We start from the raw sequence: 21,898 nt of genomic DNA on the forward strand, positions 1-21,898 counted from the left end.
GCAACCCAAAAGTTAACGCAATAAGATCTATATATAGCATAATTATCTGCATACATCACATTTCTTGATAATTTCTCACAAAAAACCATACTAAAAGATGAGTTTTAGAGAGATCTGTAATGCAGTTTACTAGCTTGGTTGCATGCTTGTCTTCTGTTTTTTCATCTCTAAACTGGAGACGTTTAATTTTTGTGCATTCAGTCTGTAATGTTTCTGAGAGTATATGTTGGTTTTATAGATTCAGTTTGTGCTGTGGCACATTAAAGATCTCTCTTTTTATGGATTTCATTTAGTAGGTTAGAGGTAGGAATAACAATGAAATTGATTTGTATCACCTATTAATGCTCATTTTGCTCACCTTTATAATTATTAAATTATAATTAATTAAATTATAGATTAAATCTCCCCTTGTGTGCTGCAAAATCATGTGTAACAATTTCATTTTAAATTTAGACAGTTTAACCCATTGGTGTACAATGGCAGGTAGACTGGTCATTGCGCTCATGTGTATTTAAATACAATGATGGGTACAGCTGTCACTGTACAGTTGCCTTGTTGTGAGGTGCTGAGGCATCTTATGCATTACTGAAAGCTCTGTTTTTAGTTCAGTGGCATGTTGTTAGATGGCAGCATCTCTTGTCTGCCTTAAAGTTGACTGGAAATGCTCAAATGCAACTGCATATTATGATGCAAAGTTGGCGTGCTTTCATAAATTCAGTAGCACAACATGGCAGATCCGTATAAAATTAAAGGCGAAAGAATACGTATATATTTGTGAAGAAAGTGTTGTGAATGATACTGATAGTGAAACTGATTCTGAAAACAGCTGAAGCATAGAATCAGAAGTGTGTGACAACAGTGGTTGTTAAAGTTTTGAACATGGCTGCACGGTCAGTGACCTTTACTTTGTAAAATTAACAGCCATAGCAGCCCTCAGCTGCAAAAAAGGAGTCTTTTGACCCAGGTTTTGGCACTGCTCTGAGTGCCTTCATCAGAAGTAAAACTATAGTTACAAAGTGGCAGGAAAGAAAATTTTTTTAAGTGTAAGTACTAGCTAGTAGTACAAAACAAACAGTACTTACATGTCATGTATTAAACTAAAAGCTTTATCGCCAGATTTTTAGTTTAACATGTGACATGTAAGTACTGATTCCTTCTTGTACTACTAGCTAGTGCTTACACTTACAAAAATTTTTCTTTCTTGCAATTTTGTAACTTTGTTATAAGCCAATGTGAGAGTTTCCTGATGAAGGCACTCATAGCAGTACCAAAACCTGGGTCAAAAGACTCCATTTCTTGCGACTGAGGGCTGCTATTGCTGTTAATTTTAGCAGTGGTTGTATTGACAAAGATTTTTTCCCCCTCGACAATCAAGATGCCGTTGCGGGGCCAGCAACAGGATCGTTGACAGTTGCTGATGAGTGGAACTGGGATAATATTTGCAATAAACATCAACTGTACACGCAGAACATAGAAGAATGGTTGACAAAGCACACTAGTTTCCTGTGACAATAGCTGAGATGAGGGTGCACTTTGTACTCTGCATGATAAGTCCCAAAAAAAGAAACCACCTGTACAAGGTAACTGGTCAAAAAGAAAAATACAGACTCCTACTAATTGTAAAAGCATATCTTTTACTAGATTCAAAGCCATCTCAAGGCATCTTAATTTTGCTACTGTTTCTGCAGGTACGCAGCATGACGAACTGAGGAAAATCAGAAAACTTACTACTTATTATTCTTCACAGATTTCAGTGTGTACAAGCCTAGTAAAATTTTTTGTATTGAAGAGTTGGAGAAATTCAGGGGCAGATTCATGTGCACAATACAACCCATTAAAGAGGGCAAGATTGATTTGAAAATATATAAAGTATGCTCAAGTGATGATGGATACAGTTAACAATTTTAAAATTTATACAAGGTCTCGAGGTAGAAAAAGTATTGAGCAACGCAGCAAGTGAGAAAGGCGTTCAGGATTTATTTGAGGCTTTACTGGATGCATGGAGAAAAATATACATGGGTAATTGGTATAGTTCTCCCCACCTCGTTTCTAAAGCTATAGGAGAAGACGACATACACGATTGGAACCATACGACCAAACAAGAACAACATGCCACCATAGTTAAAGAACTCTTGTGCTGAAATGCGAACTGACTTTTGAATCAGCCAATAAAGTTCTTGCTGTAAAATGGATTAACAAAAACCCAGTGCACATTCTGTCAACCATTCATGATTGACCTGACCATGAAGAGCAGCAAAAAATGGGGAGACTAAGCTGTAACCTAATGACATCAATGATTATAAACAAAGTAATGGGTGGAATTATGATCAGTACTTAGCATTATACCCTCTTAAGAGAAGATATATGAAGAGATATACACAGTGTTTTTTTTTTTTTTTTTTTTTTTTTTTTTTTTTTTTTTTGCTAGACATTACAATTTTCAATGCAAATGTAGTAGATTATACGATGGATTCTAATAGAAGAAGAATGAGGCTTTGAGTTCATTTTGACCTGGCAGAAGAAATCCTGAATAACATTAGACTTCCTGATTATGGGATTTGTGGATGCTCAAGCCAAGGAAGAAATCCATTAAGACTATAAGGGGTGTTCAAAAAGAAACGAGCTGGAGTCTGTAATGCGCAAACCGGTGACAGGAGGGTAATATTGTGGCGTGTGTAACAAGGTGTGGTTCCAACCAGAGTGTGAAAGTTCACAGCCTGTCGATAGAGGGCATGTGTGCACGTCACATGACTATACAGAGTAGATGGGTAGTTTGCGAACTAATGGGTCCAAAGGAACGATTCACCAAGACGAATGGAAGGAGCAAGGAACAAATTCTAAGGAATGGTCTTTCATACTTTACTTTGATTGCAGCTTCTACTTATAGTTCCTGGGAACAGGAAATGGTCGGTCTTGTTGCAGCCTTGGTCCCGTTCCCATCTGTCTTGGTCCCTGTCTCCCTTGGCCGCACTTGTCCTCCTTGGTGTGGCCACTCGTCGCAGTTCCACTGCCAACTGCTCCTAGTTAGTTCAGTATTGAGTTGTTGTTCATTTCGTTCACTGTGCATGCCCATTCTAGATCTGTTTCAAATCTTGTTTGAACTCTCGACCTTGGTTCTTTTCTTATTCTAATCAGTGTCCACCATCAGTAATTAAAATGTATTTTATAATTAAGTAAATTACATAAAAATGACGTGGTTTGTAATTCACAAATCTTTACATGTAACAAAAGGGCATATCAGCTTGCTTCACTATTTCAATAAACAGCAGAAGATATGAAAAAGCAAGTTTTTTATTACACATGTAAAGAGAGTCAGCATGGCACACACGAGTTGTCATTTTCAGTCTTTTTTATAAAAGGTTTTTTGATCAAAGGTAAAACATGTTTATTGTTGCGGAAGGCAGACCAATTTACAACCGAATGAAGCCCACGCTCCGTATTGAGTGTGTCTGGCGTCTCATTTTGTGAGGAGAATACGATAACTTCTAAAATATTATTTCAGTGGTACAGGGTGGTGCACGAAAAACCAGCTCAGAGTACTAGACTGCTCACTGTCTCTCACCAGTCATCATCTATTGTTTCAAAGTTGTTGTTTGCATTAGCTTATTTGTTATTTCTTTACTGCCTAATTATATGTTTATCTATTCTGCTTGTAGTGGTCAACAAATCGTGCATAATTGGCAAGCAGTCTGTTCTCTGGGCTGCTTTTTATGTGCTATCTTATATTATTTAATTGCAATCAACCACATAACGCTACAGTTGGCTAAACGAGAGGTTTTGCAGAATCACGAAAATTGCTTAGTGTGTGAGAATTATGTAATGAATAAAAACTGTTCTCCAGAGGGCAGGCAAGTGCTCCCTCTTGGAGCTTTGTCTTGAAACCTAAGCTACTAATTTTCAATTTTTTATGAGAACCATATACGATGTACAAATAAACGGTGAATGAGTAAAAATGAACGGTTTCCAAAAAAGAGCGATCACCAGTGAACTAGTTCCCTAGGATGAACAAGTTTGTCCATATCTAATATTACAGAGCTAGCAGCAGCATGTCGTTATCAGGAGAAAGAAAACTGGCGTTCTACGGATCGGAGCGTGGAATGTCAGATCCCTTAATCGGGCAGGTAGGTTAGAAAATTTAAAAAGGGAAATGGGTAGGTTGAAGTTAGATATAGTGGGAATTAGTGAAGTTCGGTGGCAGGAGGAACAAGACTTCTGGTCAGGTGACTACAGGATTATAAACACAAAATCAAATAGGGGTAATGCAGGAGTAGGTTTAATAATGAATAGGAAAATAGGAATGCGGGTAAGCTACTACAAACAGCATAGTGAACGCATTATTGTGGCCAAGATAGATACGAAGCCCACACCTACTACAGTAGTACAAGTTTATATGCCAACTAGCTCTGCAGATGACGAAGAAATTGAAGAAATGTATGATGAAATAAAAGAAATTATTCAGATTGTGAAGGGAGACGAAAATTTAATAGTCATGGGTGACTGGAATTCGGTAGTAGGAAAAGGGAGAGAAGGAAATGTAGTAGGTGAATATGGATTGGGGTTAAGAAATGAAAAGAGGAAGCCGCCTGGTAGAATTTTGCACAGAGCACAACATAATCATAGCTAACACTTGGTTTAAGAATCATGAAAGAAGGTTGTATACATGGAAGAACCCTGGAGATACTAAAAGGTATCAGATAGATTATATAATGGTAAGACAGAGATTTAGGAACCAGGTTTTAAATTGTAAGACATTTCCAGGGGCAGATGTGGATTCTGACCACAATCTATTGGTTGTGAACTGTAGATTAAAACTGAAGAAACTGCAAAAAGGTGGGAATTTAAGGAGATGGAACCTGGATAAACTGAAAGAACCAGAGGTTGTACAGAGTTTCAGGGAGAGCATAAGGGGACGATTGACAGGAATGGGGGAAAGAAATACAGTAGAAGAAGAATGGGTAGCTTTGAGGGATGAAGTAGTGAAGGCAGCAGAGGATCAAGTAGGTAAAAAGCCGAGGGCTAGTAGAAATCCTTGGGTAACAGAAGAAATATTGAATTTAATTGATGAAAGGTGAAAATATAAAAATGCAGTAAATGAAGCAGGCAAAAAGGAATACAAATGTCTCAAAAATGAGATCGACAGGAAGTGCAAAATGGCTAAGCAGGGATGGCTAGAGGACAAATGTAAGGATGTAGAGGCTTATCTCACTAGGGGTAAGATAGATACCACCTACAGGAAAATTAGAGAGAACTTTCAGAAAAGAGAACCACTTGTATGAATATCAAGAGCTCAGATGGAAACCCAGTTCTAAGCAAAGAAGGGAAAGCAGAAAGGTGGAAGGAGTATATAGAGGGTCTATACAAGGGAGATGCACTTGAGGACAATATTATGGAAATGGAAGAGGATGTAGATGAAGATGAAATGGGAGATACGATACTGCATGAAGAGTTTGACAGAGCACTGAAAGACTTGAGTTGAAACAAGGCCCCCGGAGTAGACAACATTCCATTGGAACTACTGACGGCCTTGGGAGAGCCAGTCCTGACAAAACTCTACCATCTGGTGAGCAAGATGTATGAAACAGGCGAAATACCCTCAGACTTCAAGAATAATATAATAATTCCAATCCCAAAGAAAGCATGTGTTGACAGATGTGAAAAATTACTGAACTATCAGTTTAATAAGTCACAGCTGCAAAATACTAACACGAATTCTTTACAGACGAATGGAAAAACTGGTAGAAGCCAACCTCGGGGAAGATCAGTTTGGATTCCGTAGAAACACTGGAACACGTGAGGCAATACTGACCTTACGACTTATCTTAGAAGAAAGATTAAGGAAAGGCAAACCTACGTTTCTAGCATTTGTAGACTTAGAGAAAGCTTTTGACAATGTTGACTGGAATACTCTCTTTCAAATTCTAAAGGTGGCAGGGGTAAAATACAGGGAGCGAAAGGCTATTTACAATTTGTACAGAAACCAGATGGCAGTTATAAGAGTCGAGGGACATGAAAGGGAAGCAGTGGTTGGGAAAGGAGTGAAACAGGGTTGTAGCTTCTCCCCGATGTTATTGAATCTGTATATTGAGCAAGCAGTAAAGGAAACAAAAGAAAAATTCGGAGTAGGTATTAAAATTCATGGAGAAGAAATAAAAGCTTTGAGGTTTGCCAATGACATTGTAATTCTGTCAGAGACAGCAAAGGACTTGGAAGAGCAGTTGAATGGAATGGACAGTGTCTTGAAAGGAGGATCTAAGATGAACATCAACAAAAGCAAAACAAGGATAATGGAATGTAGTCTAATTAAGTCGGGTGATGCTGAGGGAATTAGATTAGGAAATGAGGCACTTAAAGTAGTAAAGGAGTTTTGCTATTTGGGGAGCAAAATAACTGATGATGGTCGAAGTAGGGAGGATATAAAATGTAGGCTGTCAATGGCAAGGAAAGTGTTTCTGAAGAAGAGAAATTTGTTAACATCCAGTATTGATTTAAGTGTCAGGAAGTCATTTCTGCAAGTATTCGTATGGAGTGTAGCCATGTATGGAAGTGAAACATGGACGATAAATAGTTTGGACAAGAAGAGAATAGAAGCTTTCGAAATGTGGTGCTACAGAAGAATGCTGAAGATTAGATGGGTAGATCACATAACTAATTAGGAGGTATTGAATAGAATTAGGGAGGAGAGGGGTTTGTGGCACAACTTGCCAAGAAGAAGGTTGACATTTGTCTGCTTGTGCCTGTGTGTGTGTGTGTGTGTGTGTGTGTGTGTGTGTGGGCGCGCGCGCGCGCGCGCCCACACACACACACACACACCCACACACACACACACACACACACACACACACACACACACAGGCACAAGCAGACAAATGTCAACCTTCTTCTTGGCAAGTTGTGCCACAAACTCCTCTCCTCCCTAATTCTATTCAATACCTCCTAATTAGTTATGTGATCTACCCATCTAATCTTCAGCATTCTTCTGTAGCACCACATTTCGAAAGCTTCTATTCTCTTCTTGTCCAAACTATTTATCGTCCATGTTTCACTTCCATACATGGCTACACTCCATACGAATACTTGCAGAAAAGCGCGCGAGTGTATACCTGTCCTTTTGTCCCTTTTTTTCCCCCCAAGGTAAGGCTCTCCGCTCCCGGGATTGGAATGACTCCTTACCCTCTCCCTTAAAACGCACATCCTTTCGTCTTTCCCTCTCCTTCCCTCTTTCCTGATGAGGCAACAGTTTGTTGCGAAAGCTTAGGGAGGAGAGGAGTTTGTGGCACAACTTGCCAAGAAGAAGGTTGACATTTGTCTGCTTGTGCCTGTGTGTGTGTGTGTGTGTGTGTGTGTGTGTGTGTGTGTGTGTGTGTGTGTGTGTGTGCGCGCGCGCGCGTATACCTGTCCTTTTGTCCCCTTTTTTTCCCCCCAAGGTAAGGCTTTCCGCTCCCGGGATTGGAATGACTCCTTACCCTCTCCCTTAAAACGCACATCCTTTCGTCTTTCCCTCTCCTTCCCTCTTTCCTGATGAGGCAACAGTTTGTTGCGAAAGCTTGAATTTCATGTGTATGTTTGTGTTTGTTTGTGTGTCTATCGACCTGCCAGCACTTTCGTTCGGTAAGTCACATCATCTGTGTTCTTAGTTTGAATTTGAATTTTAGACTGACAGCTGTTTAAGCTTTTAAATCTAGCAAAATAACTTTGCTAAAGAATACTCTTCTGTTTACAGCGTATTTTCTTCCATTCAGTATTTGTATATTTAGAAATAACTTCATAGCTATCTGTAAGTTGACACTATATTAGTCACTGGGAAACTTGTTTCCTTGCTACTGGTACAGTATGTTTTTGTATCTGGTACCCATTAAAATGTATGATGGAATTTTATACCTATGGAAGTAATTCATTGCAAATTGGAGCAGTGTTTCTCAAACACACTGTTTAGTGAAGCCCTTGTGTTTGTTTGTCTATGAACTATTGCCCAGTTTCAGAAATATTGTAAAACTTTACATATTCAACTTAGAAATATTGGCAGGCATTCTTGTTCAAACTTTTTACATCTAAGTGGTTCAATCTAAATTTTTGTAATATAATTGTGTTCTTCATAAGTTTATTGATTCTTACTGTCCTTCAACATTTAGTTGTTAATGCACATAAGCCACTGGATGCACCACAGATAACATGCTTTTATTGAATGCCATTTGATTTAAAAATAAAGGAACTTAGGAGGGGCAGGGAAAAATTGCTGAAATGAAACAACTGTGCAAAATGAGTTTTAAAACTGACCACTCCCCATTATTGCATGAGTATTTGTTAATTTGTGTTATGTAATGTATGCAATTTTCCTTGAACTGCAGCTATTTTTAATTTTAAAATAAAATATGGGACATATTAGTTTCAACATTTGTCATGAACAGAAGTCATATGTACTTGTCACTTAAAATGTTTCTTGATACTAATTTCTCAAATATTTGCAGGTTTAACCAGCATTCAATTATGGTATTAAAAGCCTGTCAGCAACATACGTATGAGCAGCCAGAGTCACCATCCCAGATAAATGGCAATATAAACAGTGAACCACAGTCAAATGTAAAAAAGGTAAAACTTACTTAGTGATTATCTTAGTTTGGTAAACTGATATTAAAAACTGTGTGGTATGTGGCCTCTCTCTTTAACATTTTGCTGTTGGAAGGGGGCTCTCCTTGCAGCAGATGACACTTAGTAACTCTCATCTGCTTGGACGAATGTGCTAAACACACTTCTTTGCTCCTTTTTAAATCTCCTGAACTTACTTTTAATCCAGGGATATCAGTGCTTTGGACATTTGTCCTATTTTCAATACTTGATAAAATGCTTAGCTAATGAGTTTTATATTGATAAGTCATAGGAATATGTAGTTACAAATGTGCAACTTCAGCAATTGTGAGATAATTTTAGTAAAAATATCAAGTAACTATTTTTTAAAAACAAAATAGTATTTGTTGAGTCTCTATCTATAGTGTAAATTTGGTCTGAGGGACCAGTTATTTTCATTCTGTAGAAATACTCATTGAAGGCAACACCTAGTTCCTCATTTGATACAAATTTTCTCCCACCAAACTAATTCGTCAAGTTTGAAAATTGGAAAAAGTCAGTGAAACTAAATATAAAAAGTAGGTTGGCTGAGGAACCAAATTTCAAGCTTAGTTTATTCACTTTGCAATTGTGACTGGAATTTGTCAGGTGGTGCATAGATTGATGAAAGTGCACCATTTTTGTTAGTTTTAGTAGTTTTTATTTGAAGTTGTTATATATGAGCAAACAGTAAAATGTAACTGGTGTGCAGGCCGTGCCAGAAATGGGTGGTCTGAATCAAGGACGGGCAGGGGGGTTACAGGTAATGCGGTTATTTGAAATGAGAAGTAAGGAAAACTTTGACTGTATTGTGATATTGTGACAGTATGGAATAGAGGTGGGCATACCTGGGGTGGAAATATGACAGCTGCTGGTCTAGGTGGTTGTGAAACACAGGAACAAGTGGGAGTGATGGTGGTTCACTTAAAGTTCTGCTGGTGGCAAGTTGTGGCGTGCTGAACCAGTCAGATAGCAGGGAGCCATCCACTCGGAACTTGGAAGGATGGATCACAAGAGATTAAATTGTGTTCTGCTCATGAAGGCTTGGTCAGCAGATACAATGCAAGCCAGTTCACACCTCCTGTTCGCTAGACTTGATGTTGGTAGCTAGTTTATTCAGGTGGGGACAGAGAAGTGTACTTTAAGTAGCTGCTACTGGAGTGAATTGCTGCTGTCTTGAAGGACAAGCTGGGGAAAATTGAAATCAAATTTTGCTTGAAAAATCTTTATTATGCCTAGACTGGCTGGCCTTCCTGGACCCTGGCTTCAGTTTTGGTTCTGTTTGTATCAAAGTAGTGTGAGGATGATACTTGTAGAATCCCTAAACAGGTCTCACCTTCACCTTAGGAGTTAAGGTCTTGGCCTCCTTCAGTGCACTCACGGATCATTGTTTTGACTGCTTAAAGAAAGGATGCAGATGTCATCTAAGAATAGGCATAAGAAGTCGTCCTCATTGCAGGTAGACATACAAATATTGTTTGAATCATTCTTCTGGTTGTGGTTAGTCATCAGGGATTGTGGCATCTGCTGAACATACACAACTTTTACTCACATTTGTGTTTCACATATTGTATACTCATTATGATGAGATTCTTAGTCATTGTTATCTCACCTTTTAACTAATTCATAAGGAAGTATTTATAATGTATCAAAGGAATATTCAATCAAGACATGTGGAGCAGAAGCCAGGCTATCTAGGGTAAATTACAATAAAAAAGATATATTTTATGGTGTGCATTACATACACACAGTTTAGTAGTCGATAAGGGACAACAGCATTACCCAAACATTTACTTTGGACAGCACTGGTCAACCAGCTGGTTCAACTACTGTGCAGTAATGTGAATAGTTCCAATTAAGATGTAAAAAGAGATGAACAGAGCAACAATATAGCTTGGAATGGCATTTGATTTTTAAGTAGAATGAAATATTTGGTAAAATTTCAGCAGTACTGTATGCATCTTAGGGGACAAGACAGTAAGCATAACATGCTCTCATTCTTAGCTAACATTAAATTGTAGTTACAAATAAGAGCAATGAAAATTCCTAAAAGTGTATTCAGGGCTTCCACCATACAGTTAAATATTGAAGCCACTGAAAGCATTTCTTACAGTCGTCTAGTAATCCCTGAACTAGATCCATATTTAATCAAAGAAGTACGTTTCAGTATTGAAACTCTCATCTGCTACATTTATAGTTGATCAGCAACGGAGACTGTGAAGCCATCAAAGTGCCACATTTTCTCCCCTTCTTTTGACGTGCTGCTCTATATTCAGATAGTGTTCAGCAATGATTTGTGACAAAATTTCGTGTGTTAGTTCCAGTATGTCTGGCAGCTTAAATATGTTATTCCTTGTGACAGTTCCCCTACCTTGGCTCCAGATCAGTACTGTTTAGTTCCCAAAACTGTGAAACAGTGGCAACTGCAAATGCAGCATTTGTATGGCATGCTTGATGCTGTGAAAATTGTTTCTCATGCTTCCAAGACCCTTATCAACTGGCGTTTTGAGAGACCATGTCTGTGGTAGAAAACAATGGCCTTACCCTAAATAAAAAGTATTTGATTTTAAATTTGTGTTCTGAAAATTTAGGTTTCCTAATTGAAACCATCTTTGTTTATAATCTTCTATAAAATATTAGTAATTATATTATGAAAAGGAACGTTGCCACTTACCATACAGCAGAGATAGGCACAACAAAAAGAATGTTCCAAATAAAGCTTTCGGCTCATAGGTCTTTGCCAACAAAAAACTCACTCACTCACACACTAACGTGACTGCTGAGGCAACTGTAACCACACTGCCAGTCTGTGACTCGGCATCTCTTCTATATGGTGAGTGGCAATTTCCCTGTTCATAATATTGTTACATTCCATCCTGGATTTTTCTTTGTTTAATATTGGTAATTAGGAATTTATATTTACAATGACAACTGGAATTTTGTGTACAGCAAGTAATTAGGAAAAAAGATGTTAATTTTTCATTAAAATGATTAGATATTTGTTAATATGCATAAATTTCAGGAATTTTATATTTAGATGTCTCTATTCCAAATTGAATGAGAAGAAAGAATGACCAAAGGGAGATTAGGACCATTGCTCCATGGAGTGTATCTTATCATTCTACAGTGCTATAGATTCAGCTCAGCATGCTGTTATAAAAAGTCTTGACTCTAGTAATAAATGATGTTGGAAAACTTAAAAGCTGATTATTTTCCAGTAAATGAGTGAAAAACTTTAGAAAAGACTAGTTTCTTGTCAGTTTTAACAGTGCTTTGTGTTTTTGTACCTATTTCCACTGGATCAAGCAAAGCTTTGATCAAATTTTTGGAATTTCCATGCAGCTCATTTTTTATGCAAGTCTTTTCATTCTTCAGTCCATTTTGTTCCGGTTTCCTTTGCAGTCTTGCAGACTGCGATTCCTATCGATCAATTTTTTTATATGAGAGTTTGTCTAAAACGTCCCAAGAATTTATTTGGGATCTTTTTGGATGTTTTGTGACATTTTGAGTCAACGGTATAGAATTTTCAAACTGTGTAAGTTGAAATTTTGCCAAGTCTTGTTTTTGGTAGTCTCAACGCATCAATAGAATTTTAATCTTCTTTCTGCAGATATCTGGCACAGGGTTGGGTAATTTTTCTGTTTTCCATGATTTTAGTCTGTAGCTATCTTCTGTTGTAGCTATCTTCTGTTGTAGTTATCTTCTGTTGTAGTTGAGCTGACAACTTTTCGTTCCCCTTTCAGGCTTCTTCACACATCCCCTCTCTGTTTGCCCCCCTTCCTCCAGGTGGTTTAAGGATCTTACCTAGGTAGTAGAAGTATGAGTGTCTTGATTTGACCTACTGCGAGGACAATTTTTGGATATCATAGTTTGAGCACAAGAATAGTTTTTGGAACGAAATTTTTAAGCTGAATTTTTCAGCACATTCTTAGTGGGCTTCTGATTAGAATGGTGTGCTCATTCATTAAGATAGCAAAGTCATCTGCAAAAGCTAATCGCCCTAATTTGATGTCTTTGTTATCCTAGTTGTATAGGTTTACATTAGTTCTGAACATTAAATTTGTTTTTCCTCTTTCAGATGAATTTGTCCAGAAAACTGTTAAAGAAGAGTGACACAGATAATTACCCTGTAACACTGGTTTTCATGAGCAGATATTTCACCAATCAATGTATTGTTAGATTTTTTTCGATGAGGGCTTATTTACTGAGGTTGAGTTCGGATGGAATTCTTGTTGTCCTCTTCCTCCTGCTGCTGCTGCTGCTGCTGCTGCTGCTGCTTCTTGTTATTATTCAGGGTTGCCACAGGTTCTGGAAATCAGGGAATTTCAAACACATCAGGGAAATCAAGGAAATACCAGGGAAATTTGAAGGGGGGAAAAGCGAAAATCTCGGTAGATGAAATAGTTTGCTTACTCAGTTGTCATGAATCATCGCTGGCTGGGTGCAGCTGAGTATGTTCACTGCTTTGCTACTCCCTCTTTGCTGCTGCTTCTCCCTTTCCTACCACTCCCCTCAACTTGCAGTCAGTGCTGCCACTCGTGCTTGCCACTGGCCTGGCAGCTGCCAACAAGAGGCAGGGATGCATGAGGAGTGGTGTGTTGGGATCTGATTCTCAGAGACTGTAGACGCAGCTGCCGAAGATGGTGGTCATGTGTGCATTAGTTGCCTGAGTGATTGTGAATGTGTGTGTGCTCTTGTTTTCTGACAAAAACTGTGGCTGAAAATTCAGTTGTGAATGTGTGATTCTTTCCTACGTGCCTGTCTGCAGGTTGGCAATCATCTTTATGGTGAGTTGCTACTTATCCTCATTATTATTGATTCTTAGAGTAATTGGACAAGTTATCTGTGCTTTGATTGATCAGTGGTCTCATTTCATCAGCATGCTGTCTGTGGCTTGTGAATAGCTAGCAATACAAGTGGATTTCTGCAACGGGCCAATACTGCAGGCTGCTTCTGTAGTTGTCTATACTGGATTGGGCTTGCCGATCTGAAGCCATTCGGTTCCCACTAATGTGCAGGCCCTGCCCATTGAGTCCAGTCACACCGATCTGGCCGCAGGCCGAGTCTGTCTGCGTGTGGTGTATAAAAAGTATGGATGATAAGAATAAGAAAATTGTGTCCTGCCGTTTGCAGGCCTATGCACTTCTTTATTCCTCAAAAGGAAAAATCACATAATACCTGCAATAACACAGTGGGTAATAAGACAATAATGAATCTAGTAGAAGCAACATTTCATTGGCAGTTACATATAGTGTTGGTTTACATAATTCTTCCTCCGCCTTATACACTTCTTTCAGGAGACCTACTTTTTTCAGAGGTTATTTCCGAAATCAGTGAAGATATTTTCAATCTGTCTAGCGACACCAAGGAAATACGCATTTTTGTCACCAAAAGTGTTTAATTTTATTGAAATAAAATGACATTAATGGTCTTAATGAAACTCGCTCATCATTTGGCTTGCTTTCTCCATCTAAAAATGGTTCATTGCAAAAGATGTTGATGTTAGTACTTAAAATTTTTGCCGACATCAGGAAATGCTTTCCGATTGAAAGTTTTTTAGATATTTCCTTGTTTGGACAATTGTTTCTTGTACCGTAGCTCCAAAGATAGTGAACTTACATCTTAACTTACCCTTGAGATCTCAAAATTTGTCAGGAAAAAATGCTAAAACTTGTCCGTAAATCAGGGAAATATCTGGGAATTTCACATAGGCGAACTTGTGGCAACCCAGTTGTTGAAGCAATGATTTTTGTTGTATTCTATGTATGGTCTACTAACCTGATTAGACATTCCATAAAAATGTGTTGATATTTTCTCTTTACAGTTAAGACTTCAGGAGAAGATAACATATGAAGACCTAGATGCCGCTAGCGAGTCCAATAATGTCAGTGCCCCACAACTAAGTCTGTCTAGAGTTGATAGGTATTTGCATGGACCAATGCCTGACTCCTCAGGTAATTATCTAAATTTGAAATTCCTTAAATGTGAATTATGTTCCTGGAGTAATGGGTGACATTTTTGTAATGTAATAAATTGTTTGGGAGAGGTACATCACCATCTGTGAGAACTGTACTAAAAGTTTTTTCTGCTGTGTGATTTTTGCTAATTTGTTAAAATTGATTATGTTTATTACTTTTAATTCATGCAATGATATAAGCATTTGATCCATCAAATCAGTCAGAAGATTGGTGTTAAAAGTATAACCTGAAAATAATTTTCTCATCTTGATACTTAGTTTTAGTAAGGGATGAGTTGAACAAAAAATAAGAACCTATTACCATATTTAAAAATAAGAGTTTAGACATAAATTTGGAAGTAAGTTGATGATTTACTATCATATTGGTATTTGATAGTGGACGAGGTTAAACACACATTGAAATATTGCAAAGCTTTATTTTTTTCTGACCCAGCTGAAGGACTGACAGGAGAACAGCTGTTGGGAACCTCCATGAAACTTGGTAGGGAGGCACAAAGTTGGGGAGTATTACAGCGGCATAATACAACACTGGTGAATCCTGCATCAGCTGTTAGTGCCTTAGGAGAACTGACTCCAGGAGGTGCATTAATGAAAGGTTTCCAGGAGGAATCTCTAGCACGTGAGTTGCTTTTGTGACATCAGTCCTTTAAGTTAATTGCATTATTTTTCAAATAAATCATAAGTTTCAAAATGTTTCTGTTGTGGAAATGATTGTTTGATGATGGAAACATTTGATTCAGATATGACACACTTTTACAGAGCTTGTGCCACCGGATCTTGAGAAGGAACTGAAGAATCTGTACATGTCAATGTGTGAGCTACTACGCCATTTTTGGGCATGCTTTCCCCCAACTACAACAACATTAGAGCAGAAAGCAGCCCATATGCATGAAGCACTCCACAGGTTTCACTCAGCTAGGCTGAAACCTTTTGAGGTATTTTTTAATAGCAGTATTTCCATCACTCATATTAATGACAAATATGCTCTCTCTCTCTCTCTCTCTCTCTCTCTCTCTCGTTCACGTTGTTACTTTCACATTATATAAATTTTGAATAATTAAAGCTTTAGAAGTTGTTCATTTGGTAAGTTTCCATCTTTGAACTTTAGTGTTTGCTAATACCTATGAAAATCTTTTCAGGATAGAGTGCTGAGAGAATATTCACCCTTGAGCCACAATCTGACTAGTCACCTGAATCAGCTGCTGAATGCAGCTTACCGTAAATTTGCTACATGGCAACAGCGCAAAATGCAGATCCTGAGGTAGCCAAAGGAACATGGTGTATTTACAGGACTCAGTTACCACAAATTATTCATGCCAAAAAGAAGTTTGAAGCATTTAATATATATATTTACTGTATATTTCTGATAAAACAGAACAGTGCTACACAGACATCCGTGATGTATTTTAATAAGTGATGTACATGTGAATACTCAAGTATTAAACATTTATAGTTTTGTATTGAATGTCAGTTTTTTTCTCCCATTATCTGCCTTAAATATATTGTGGGAACAGTTACTGATTTTAAAAAGGAATCCTCAGGTGTGTAGTTTTTGTTGAGGATTATTGCTGTGAATATTTTTGACAGGTAATGGAGTCATTATGTACCCTCTAAATGCTTTGTACATTGGTCATAATATTAAGAGGTTGAGTGCCTGTCCAAATGCAGTGTAGGGCCATTTCCATTTGCATTTTCTTAGCATGGGATGTGATTGGGCCATATATTTTACTGTGTGCATTTGCCTGTACCATCCTTTCACACAATTGTCATCATAATATGTGAGAAATGATATATAAGAAAACATCAACACACTAGTGAAAGAAGTAAAGTACTAAGAAATAATGGTTGTGTATTAATGCATTACTGTGTATTGTCCTTGGAGTGGGAAACTATCAAATTCATGTTGACTGTCACAGTGGAGTAGCAGTTTACTACAGGCTAGTGCATGAGCTCTGATGTAAGACGGATGGCAGAGATTTTGTACTGCCTTGAGCAAAGACACATGTAAATACATTTTGCGTAGTTATAGGAATGAATGCAGAAGTTCGCGGAATCGAATGGATCCTACACTGAAAGTGGCAATAACTGAAGATTACTGGGAAGCCCACAGCTTTGCAACATCAGTACTTTTGGATTAATCCTTCTGCTGCTCCAGAAATGCTCTTTGCATTCTGTGCTGAGGTGGCTTTTGTTACGGCTGCACTGCTCACCAAATGCTGGTGCCTGTGCTGAGAGATGGCATTCTGGCCAATACGAAATACGTATTGTCCGATATTTTGAGAACTATTAGGTGAAAAATATTTGATTTTTGCACGTTTTACAGTCTCTTCATTTGATAAAGAACTGAATTTCTTTTCTTGTTCAGTCATACTTTCTACACTAAATCAAATTAAGCAAAACACTGCACAAAATTTGAGCAGAGATGAAATTGCATTGTGCAAACTTTGAATATGGTTGGTTTTTAGCTTGTACATTGCAGCAAATGAAATGTAGATAACATATCGAAATTTAATTTAAAATTAAGAGCAGAAAGATATATCAGTCCATTATCAAGTTGCTGGGTTTTATATCGGAAGGACAATTACGTGCGACGTGCCCATTCATGTTCTTGCGCACTGTGAATTGTGATCATAACAATCGTCATCCTATAAATGGTTAAAGATATCATAATGAGGTTTTTTTGCAAATCTTAGCATGCAATGAGGCACGTATGTTGTATGACGAATACTTGAAACCCTTTTATTCACCGAGATATGGAAGTGATTCGTCCAAAGCAGTGAGAGGTTGGCAGCTCAGGATGCATCCAGACATCTGTAGAACTGTAGGAAGATCAAAGTGCTGCACATACACATGTCCAAAGCACCCGGGAAACAGTGTAGCAGGATGTGTGTGCACACCCACAGCAGCAAAATGGTCAGAGGAGAGCTTTAGCTGCAAAGCAGCAATGTTGAGTTGTCTGTAAGCATACACTAAAAGAAAATGTGCTAACTTACAGAGTAAGCCTTTTACAAGCGAGAGTAAAAGAAGCATGCAAATGTGCGTGTTTTATTTGCACTCATAAAAGATTCCAAAACCTAGATTTTTTTCTGTGTACCTAGTGACAACTCAACCCTTCTGTTTTTCAGGAAGTGTTTTCTTTAATCCAAAAGTATTTACATTCTATCAAAACTTTCCTACAAGACTAATGGTCATCATTTTAGTTTTGTTGGTGCCAGACCCTGCATACATCTTCCAGTGGAACACAAATAGTAGTCTATTAGAAAATACTCATTTGCCGCCACTGAATGGGTAGATTATGATGAAACTTGACACAAGGACACAGAGGTCAGTTATATACTATTCAATGGTAAGTCTGTGGTAATGTGAGTAGTATTGTTTCTTTTATATCGGATGTCATCATTGAATGTTTGCACACACATCAGGTTTGATAACTTGTGTAGGTGGAATTTACCAAAATGATTAATCAGTCCTGCTAAATTAAATTCTTGGGTTGCTTTGGATATCACTTTGCCTTATTAACTGTAATATTAATGGTAATGTTATTTCTGTAAATCTGTGATCTATATCTAGCAGCTGTTTCTGTAGACTGGAACAGCAGCTTGATATTTTTGCACATATTAAACTTGACTAAGTCAAGTGTAATTTTTGATATTCAGATTTTTAATACTTAGGAAGAATAGCATAATTGTTCAGTACAGATAAATGTAAAATAACTCTAATGTGTAAAGTGCCGTGGATATGGAGACACTAAAGCCAAATAATTAAATGTAAATACTTAATTTAAAATATAAACTGTTTAACTGCCTCCTAAGGTGCAAAATTTTCTTGAACAGGCATAAGTAAATCCTTCATGTGTGAAACTATTCTTAGCCAGGGTAGTGGTGCAACTCACTGAAAGGTAAATACTGGAGTGATATACTATGATTTAAATGAAGTTAATCACCTAAACGATATTTCTGAATAGCACTATTGTGCTGTATGTAGTAAGGAGCATTATTAACCCCACTGCAGATTATTTTATCAAAATAAAACTGTAGATGGAGCGTTTCTTAGGATGGTTAGTATGCCTCATGAAATATATAATTTTCTAGCAGATCAAAACAAGGTAAGATTGTACAAGGTAACCATTGAAGACTCCAACTGTGAAAATTGTAGGAAAATGTTGAGTTCAGACACCGATTTTCCATGATTATTCCACTGCCTTCAACAAGCAAGAACAAGTTTAAACATAATGGCTTCTCAGAAAATATAGGTATCATGTTACTTACATTAGATGTCATAACTGAAAAAATGAAAATAATTAATAGCCAGTCAACAAACATTTCAAATAAACATCAAAATATGTACTACAGCTTTTGGATGTAAAGGTTCCAGCCTTGAGAAGGAAAGAAACACAACCAATGCTATAAAAGCACTGTATACGGCAAGAAGTATGCAATTCCAAATAAATTGTGTACAGAATTGGCTTAATGTGAAGAGCATTAATTTTCAAGGCGAACAGGTAAATCAGACCTGCTGTGTGTTGTGTAAATATACGCTACTTTTTTCCTAAATTTTGGCATGAAAAATCGTGGTGCAGCCCACAATTTAGTGTTTCTCCCCCATCACATAATGATTCATAAATTTCAAAAGACACATACACATGTCTTGTGGGTGGAATTAATACCATTAAAAGTTACTTTTGTAAACCATCAAAGCCATAAAAAGAAAATAGCAGAAAAACTTATACTTTGTCCAAAATACGGTATCATATCTTGAAAAAAGAAAAGCAACCTTGTTTCAGGAAACTGTCAACTTGTTTGTACCTTCCCAAATTGAGCAACAGTCACTACCACAAATGAAGTCATCTTCAGTCCCATCAGTATTATTGGAAATTAAAGTGTGTTGAAACTCGTGAAAAGTTTGTCAGGTATTGACCGCCAAATAGCCAAAATCCAATGGCAAACTTCAGAGAGCCAAATATTGCAAATGACCTCCTGGTATTGAAGTTGCTTTGTTCATGATGCAGTTACTGCACAATTGTCTTGTAGTAGCTTTGAATGGATGGAGACACACATCGAAAGCCTGCGACACACTTGTCATGTTCCCAGGAGTAATCACTAGGTCAAGTTTGTTTCACTTGATCAGCAGTGTGCCCATGAAAACTATTGCAACAGAAGCATTGACTGAGTGAAGGAAAGCTCTTGGCTGCTTATTCCATGACAGAAATTCAGTCTAGGACCAGTTTCTCTGTCATCCTCCATCATGAGCTCTTAAAGTGATACCAGCTGGGAAGCTTCCTCCCTTGGGGAGGGTTTTCCAATCAAAACCCATGTACGGTAGTAATTTTTGTCGATCAGTCCTAATGCTCATCGTGAATATGGACTGCTGCTTTTCAGCACCACATGTAGGTATTTGTACACTACATTCACCTGCGTTATTTACTGTAGTTCTGTTCTGCTTATCAAAATAAGACTGCCATTTGGTCTGCCTTCTCTATTTGGGAATGTAAATAAAAAGTTGTGTGTTGAAGTTGGATTGTGTGATGCTAAAAAGTTATGAAACTGCTTTCATAAGCTTGAGGCAGTTTTTGTGCAATTGTAATTTTGCGATAGATTATTTCATTGCATAAATTGCCAAACCCACCTGAACAAAACTTCAAAATCTATCAATGAAATGTTCCTTTTTTGTTATTTTAGCAATCTTCATTTTGAATCATTTAAATTGTAATGGCATACCCATGTTTCCTGTTTTGAACTAAAAAATGAAGAAAGTCTTTTTTCACATCTGGATATTTTCACATTTGCCCCCAAAATAAACACAAGTTTCTAATTATTTCTGAGTTTATCTTCACATGCACAACAACAATTGATGAACTACTACTCTTTCCCCCCCCCCCCCCCCCCCCCCCCCCCCCCCTCCATAGATGTGAAGTCTGGTCCAGCTTCCCGCTGTCCATGTTCCTTTTGATAGCTGATAAGTTAAAGTTTAAATTTTGCTGTGTAACTAGTACGCTGCCTTAACATAATCACTCACAAATCAAATGGTCAACTTTTTTCTTGTCCTCAACTTTGAACTTCTTTAAAACTGTTCCTTAAATTAGTCACATTATCAGATCTCCCAATATGCAAAACCTAACTTGTTGATGGCTTGTACTTGGTTACGAGACGATTGTAGAGAGAAGGGGAGGGAGATGATATGCCGAGAACCGTAAATAGCCTAAAGCACACAAGAGTGGAGCATGTATGGATGTTATGGTGAACCAGCTTCATCTATACTGTACATGAACATTCATGGAAAATCTCATCAGTTTCTGATATTCGTTTCTGTATGGGTGCAAAGCACAAAGCATACGGTAATGTTGTTGCTCTGTGTTGCTCAACTATGCAGGGTGACAAACATAATTTAGTGTCTGCATCATGTAAACAGTAGTAGTACTTCGTGATGAGTCGCCCGTAGTTATGCAGGACTTGAAGGGGAGGGGGAGAGATGAAACTGAAAGTACTATATAATTGAAATTTCTAGTAAAATTAGTAGAGTGGCCTACATTTGAGATTTAGATTTTGCTATAACCTCGAATCAAAAGTTTAGGTGTGGCCTATATTCACACATTGCATATATTCATGCAATACAGTATGCTAAAGTTTGGCACAATGATGGGCTGTGGCTCTGAAGTTTTCTTCATATCAATGTGATGTGGGGCTGTGTGCTTACTGCTGTCTCAGGAAAAACTTTAAATACATGAAAAATTGTGGAACACCTGTTCACTGTTTTCAACTGTACATTCCTCTCTGTGACTTTTCTTTCCTCTCATTAGAATAAGCAGGTGACCCTCACCTTGTGGTGCAATGTCCCTCATTTCTGACCTCCCCCAGGATATCCCTCTTACCTACAGGGGAATGACATAATTGTTCTGAAAGTCAGGAATAGCCTGTTTTCCCTTTCAAGTTTATCTATAGACAGCACTGGAATTTTCTTTCAATACTTCATGGATAGTGGTGATTGGTTTAACTTATGAGAACCTGCAGTGGCACTGACCATGGATTTTCTTGGGCACATAGAATTGATCACACAGAAACCACTGCTGTACCTTAAGACAAATTAGCCAGTATGCAGCATGAGGGTTCACAATTAAATTTTTAAGTTCCAAGTCTCAGGAATACTTTGAAGTCTTAGGCCTTCATGTAATTGAAAAATTAGGAATGATGTATATGATGGTGCTGTATGTTGCAAAACTTCAGCATGGGTGATATCTGACTTGGAAACTGTTTTATGCTTTAGTTTAGCCAATGCTAGTGCAGTCTCCTGTTGGGCACTTAGGGCTGTGCTTGTTGCTTCACT

The 21,898-nt window shown here is 37.8% G+C and overlaps 1 protein-coding gene across 2 annotated transcripts in view; it reads left to right on the forward strand.

The window, feature by feature from the left end:
- Nucleotides 1-16,038, forward strand: part of LOC124607068 (general transcription factor IIH subunit 1) — a 29,766-nt gene extending 13,728 nt beyond the window's left edge. For both annotated transcript variants that reach the window (XM_047139243.1, XM_047139244.1), the window contains exons 7-11: nucleotides 8,466-8,586; nucleotides 14,426-14,555; nucleotides 15,012-15,197; nucleotides 15,338-15,513; nucleotides 15,718-16,038. In XM_047139243.1, coding sequence (XP_046995199.1) covers nucleotides 8,466-8,586; nucleotides 14,426-14,555; nucleotides 15,012-15,197; nucleotides 15,338-15,513; nucleotides 15,718-15,843 — 739 coding nt within the window. In that variant the 3' untranslated portion in view covers nucleotides 15,844-16,038. The remainder of the gene's footprint in view (nucleotides 1-8,465; nucleotides 8,587-14,425; nucleotides 14,556-15,011; nucleotides 15,198-15,337; nucleotides 15,514-15,717) is intronic.
- The last annotated feature ends 5,860 nt before the right edge of the window (nucleotides 16,039-21,898 follow it).

The sequence above is a fragment of the Schistocerca americana genome, chromosome 3 (genome assembly GCF_021461395.2).
Source record: "Schistocerca americana isolate TAMUIC-IGC-003095 chromosome 3, iqSchAmer2.1, whole genome shotgun sequence".
Lineage (NCBI taxonomy): Eukaryota > Metazoa > Arthropoda > Insecta > Orthoptera > Acrididae > Schistocerca > Schistocerca americana.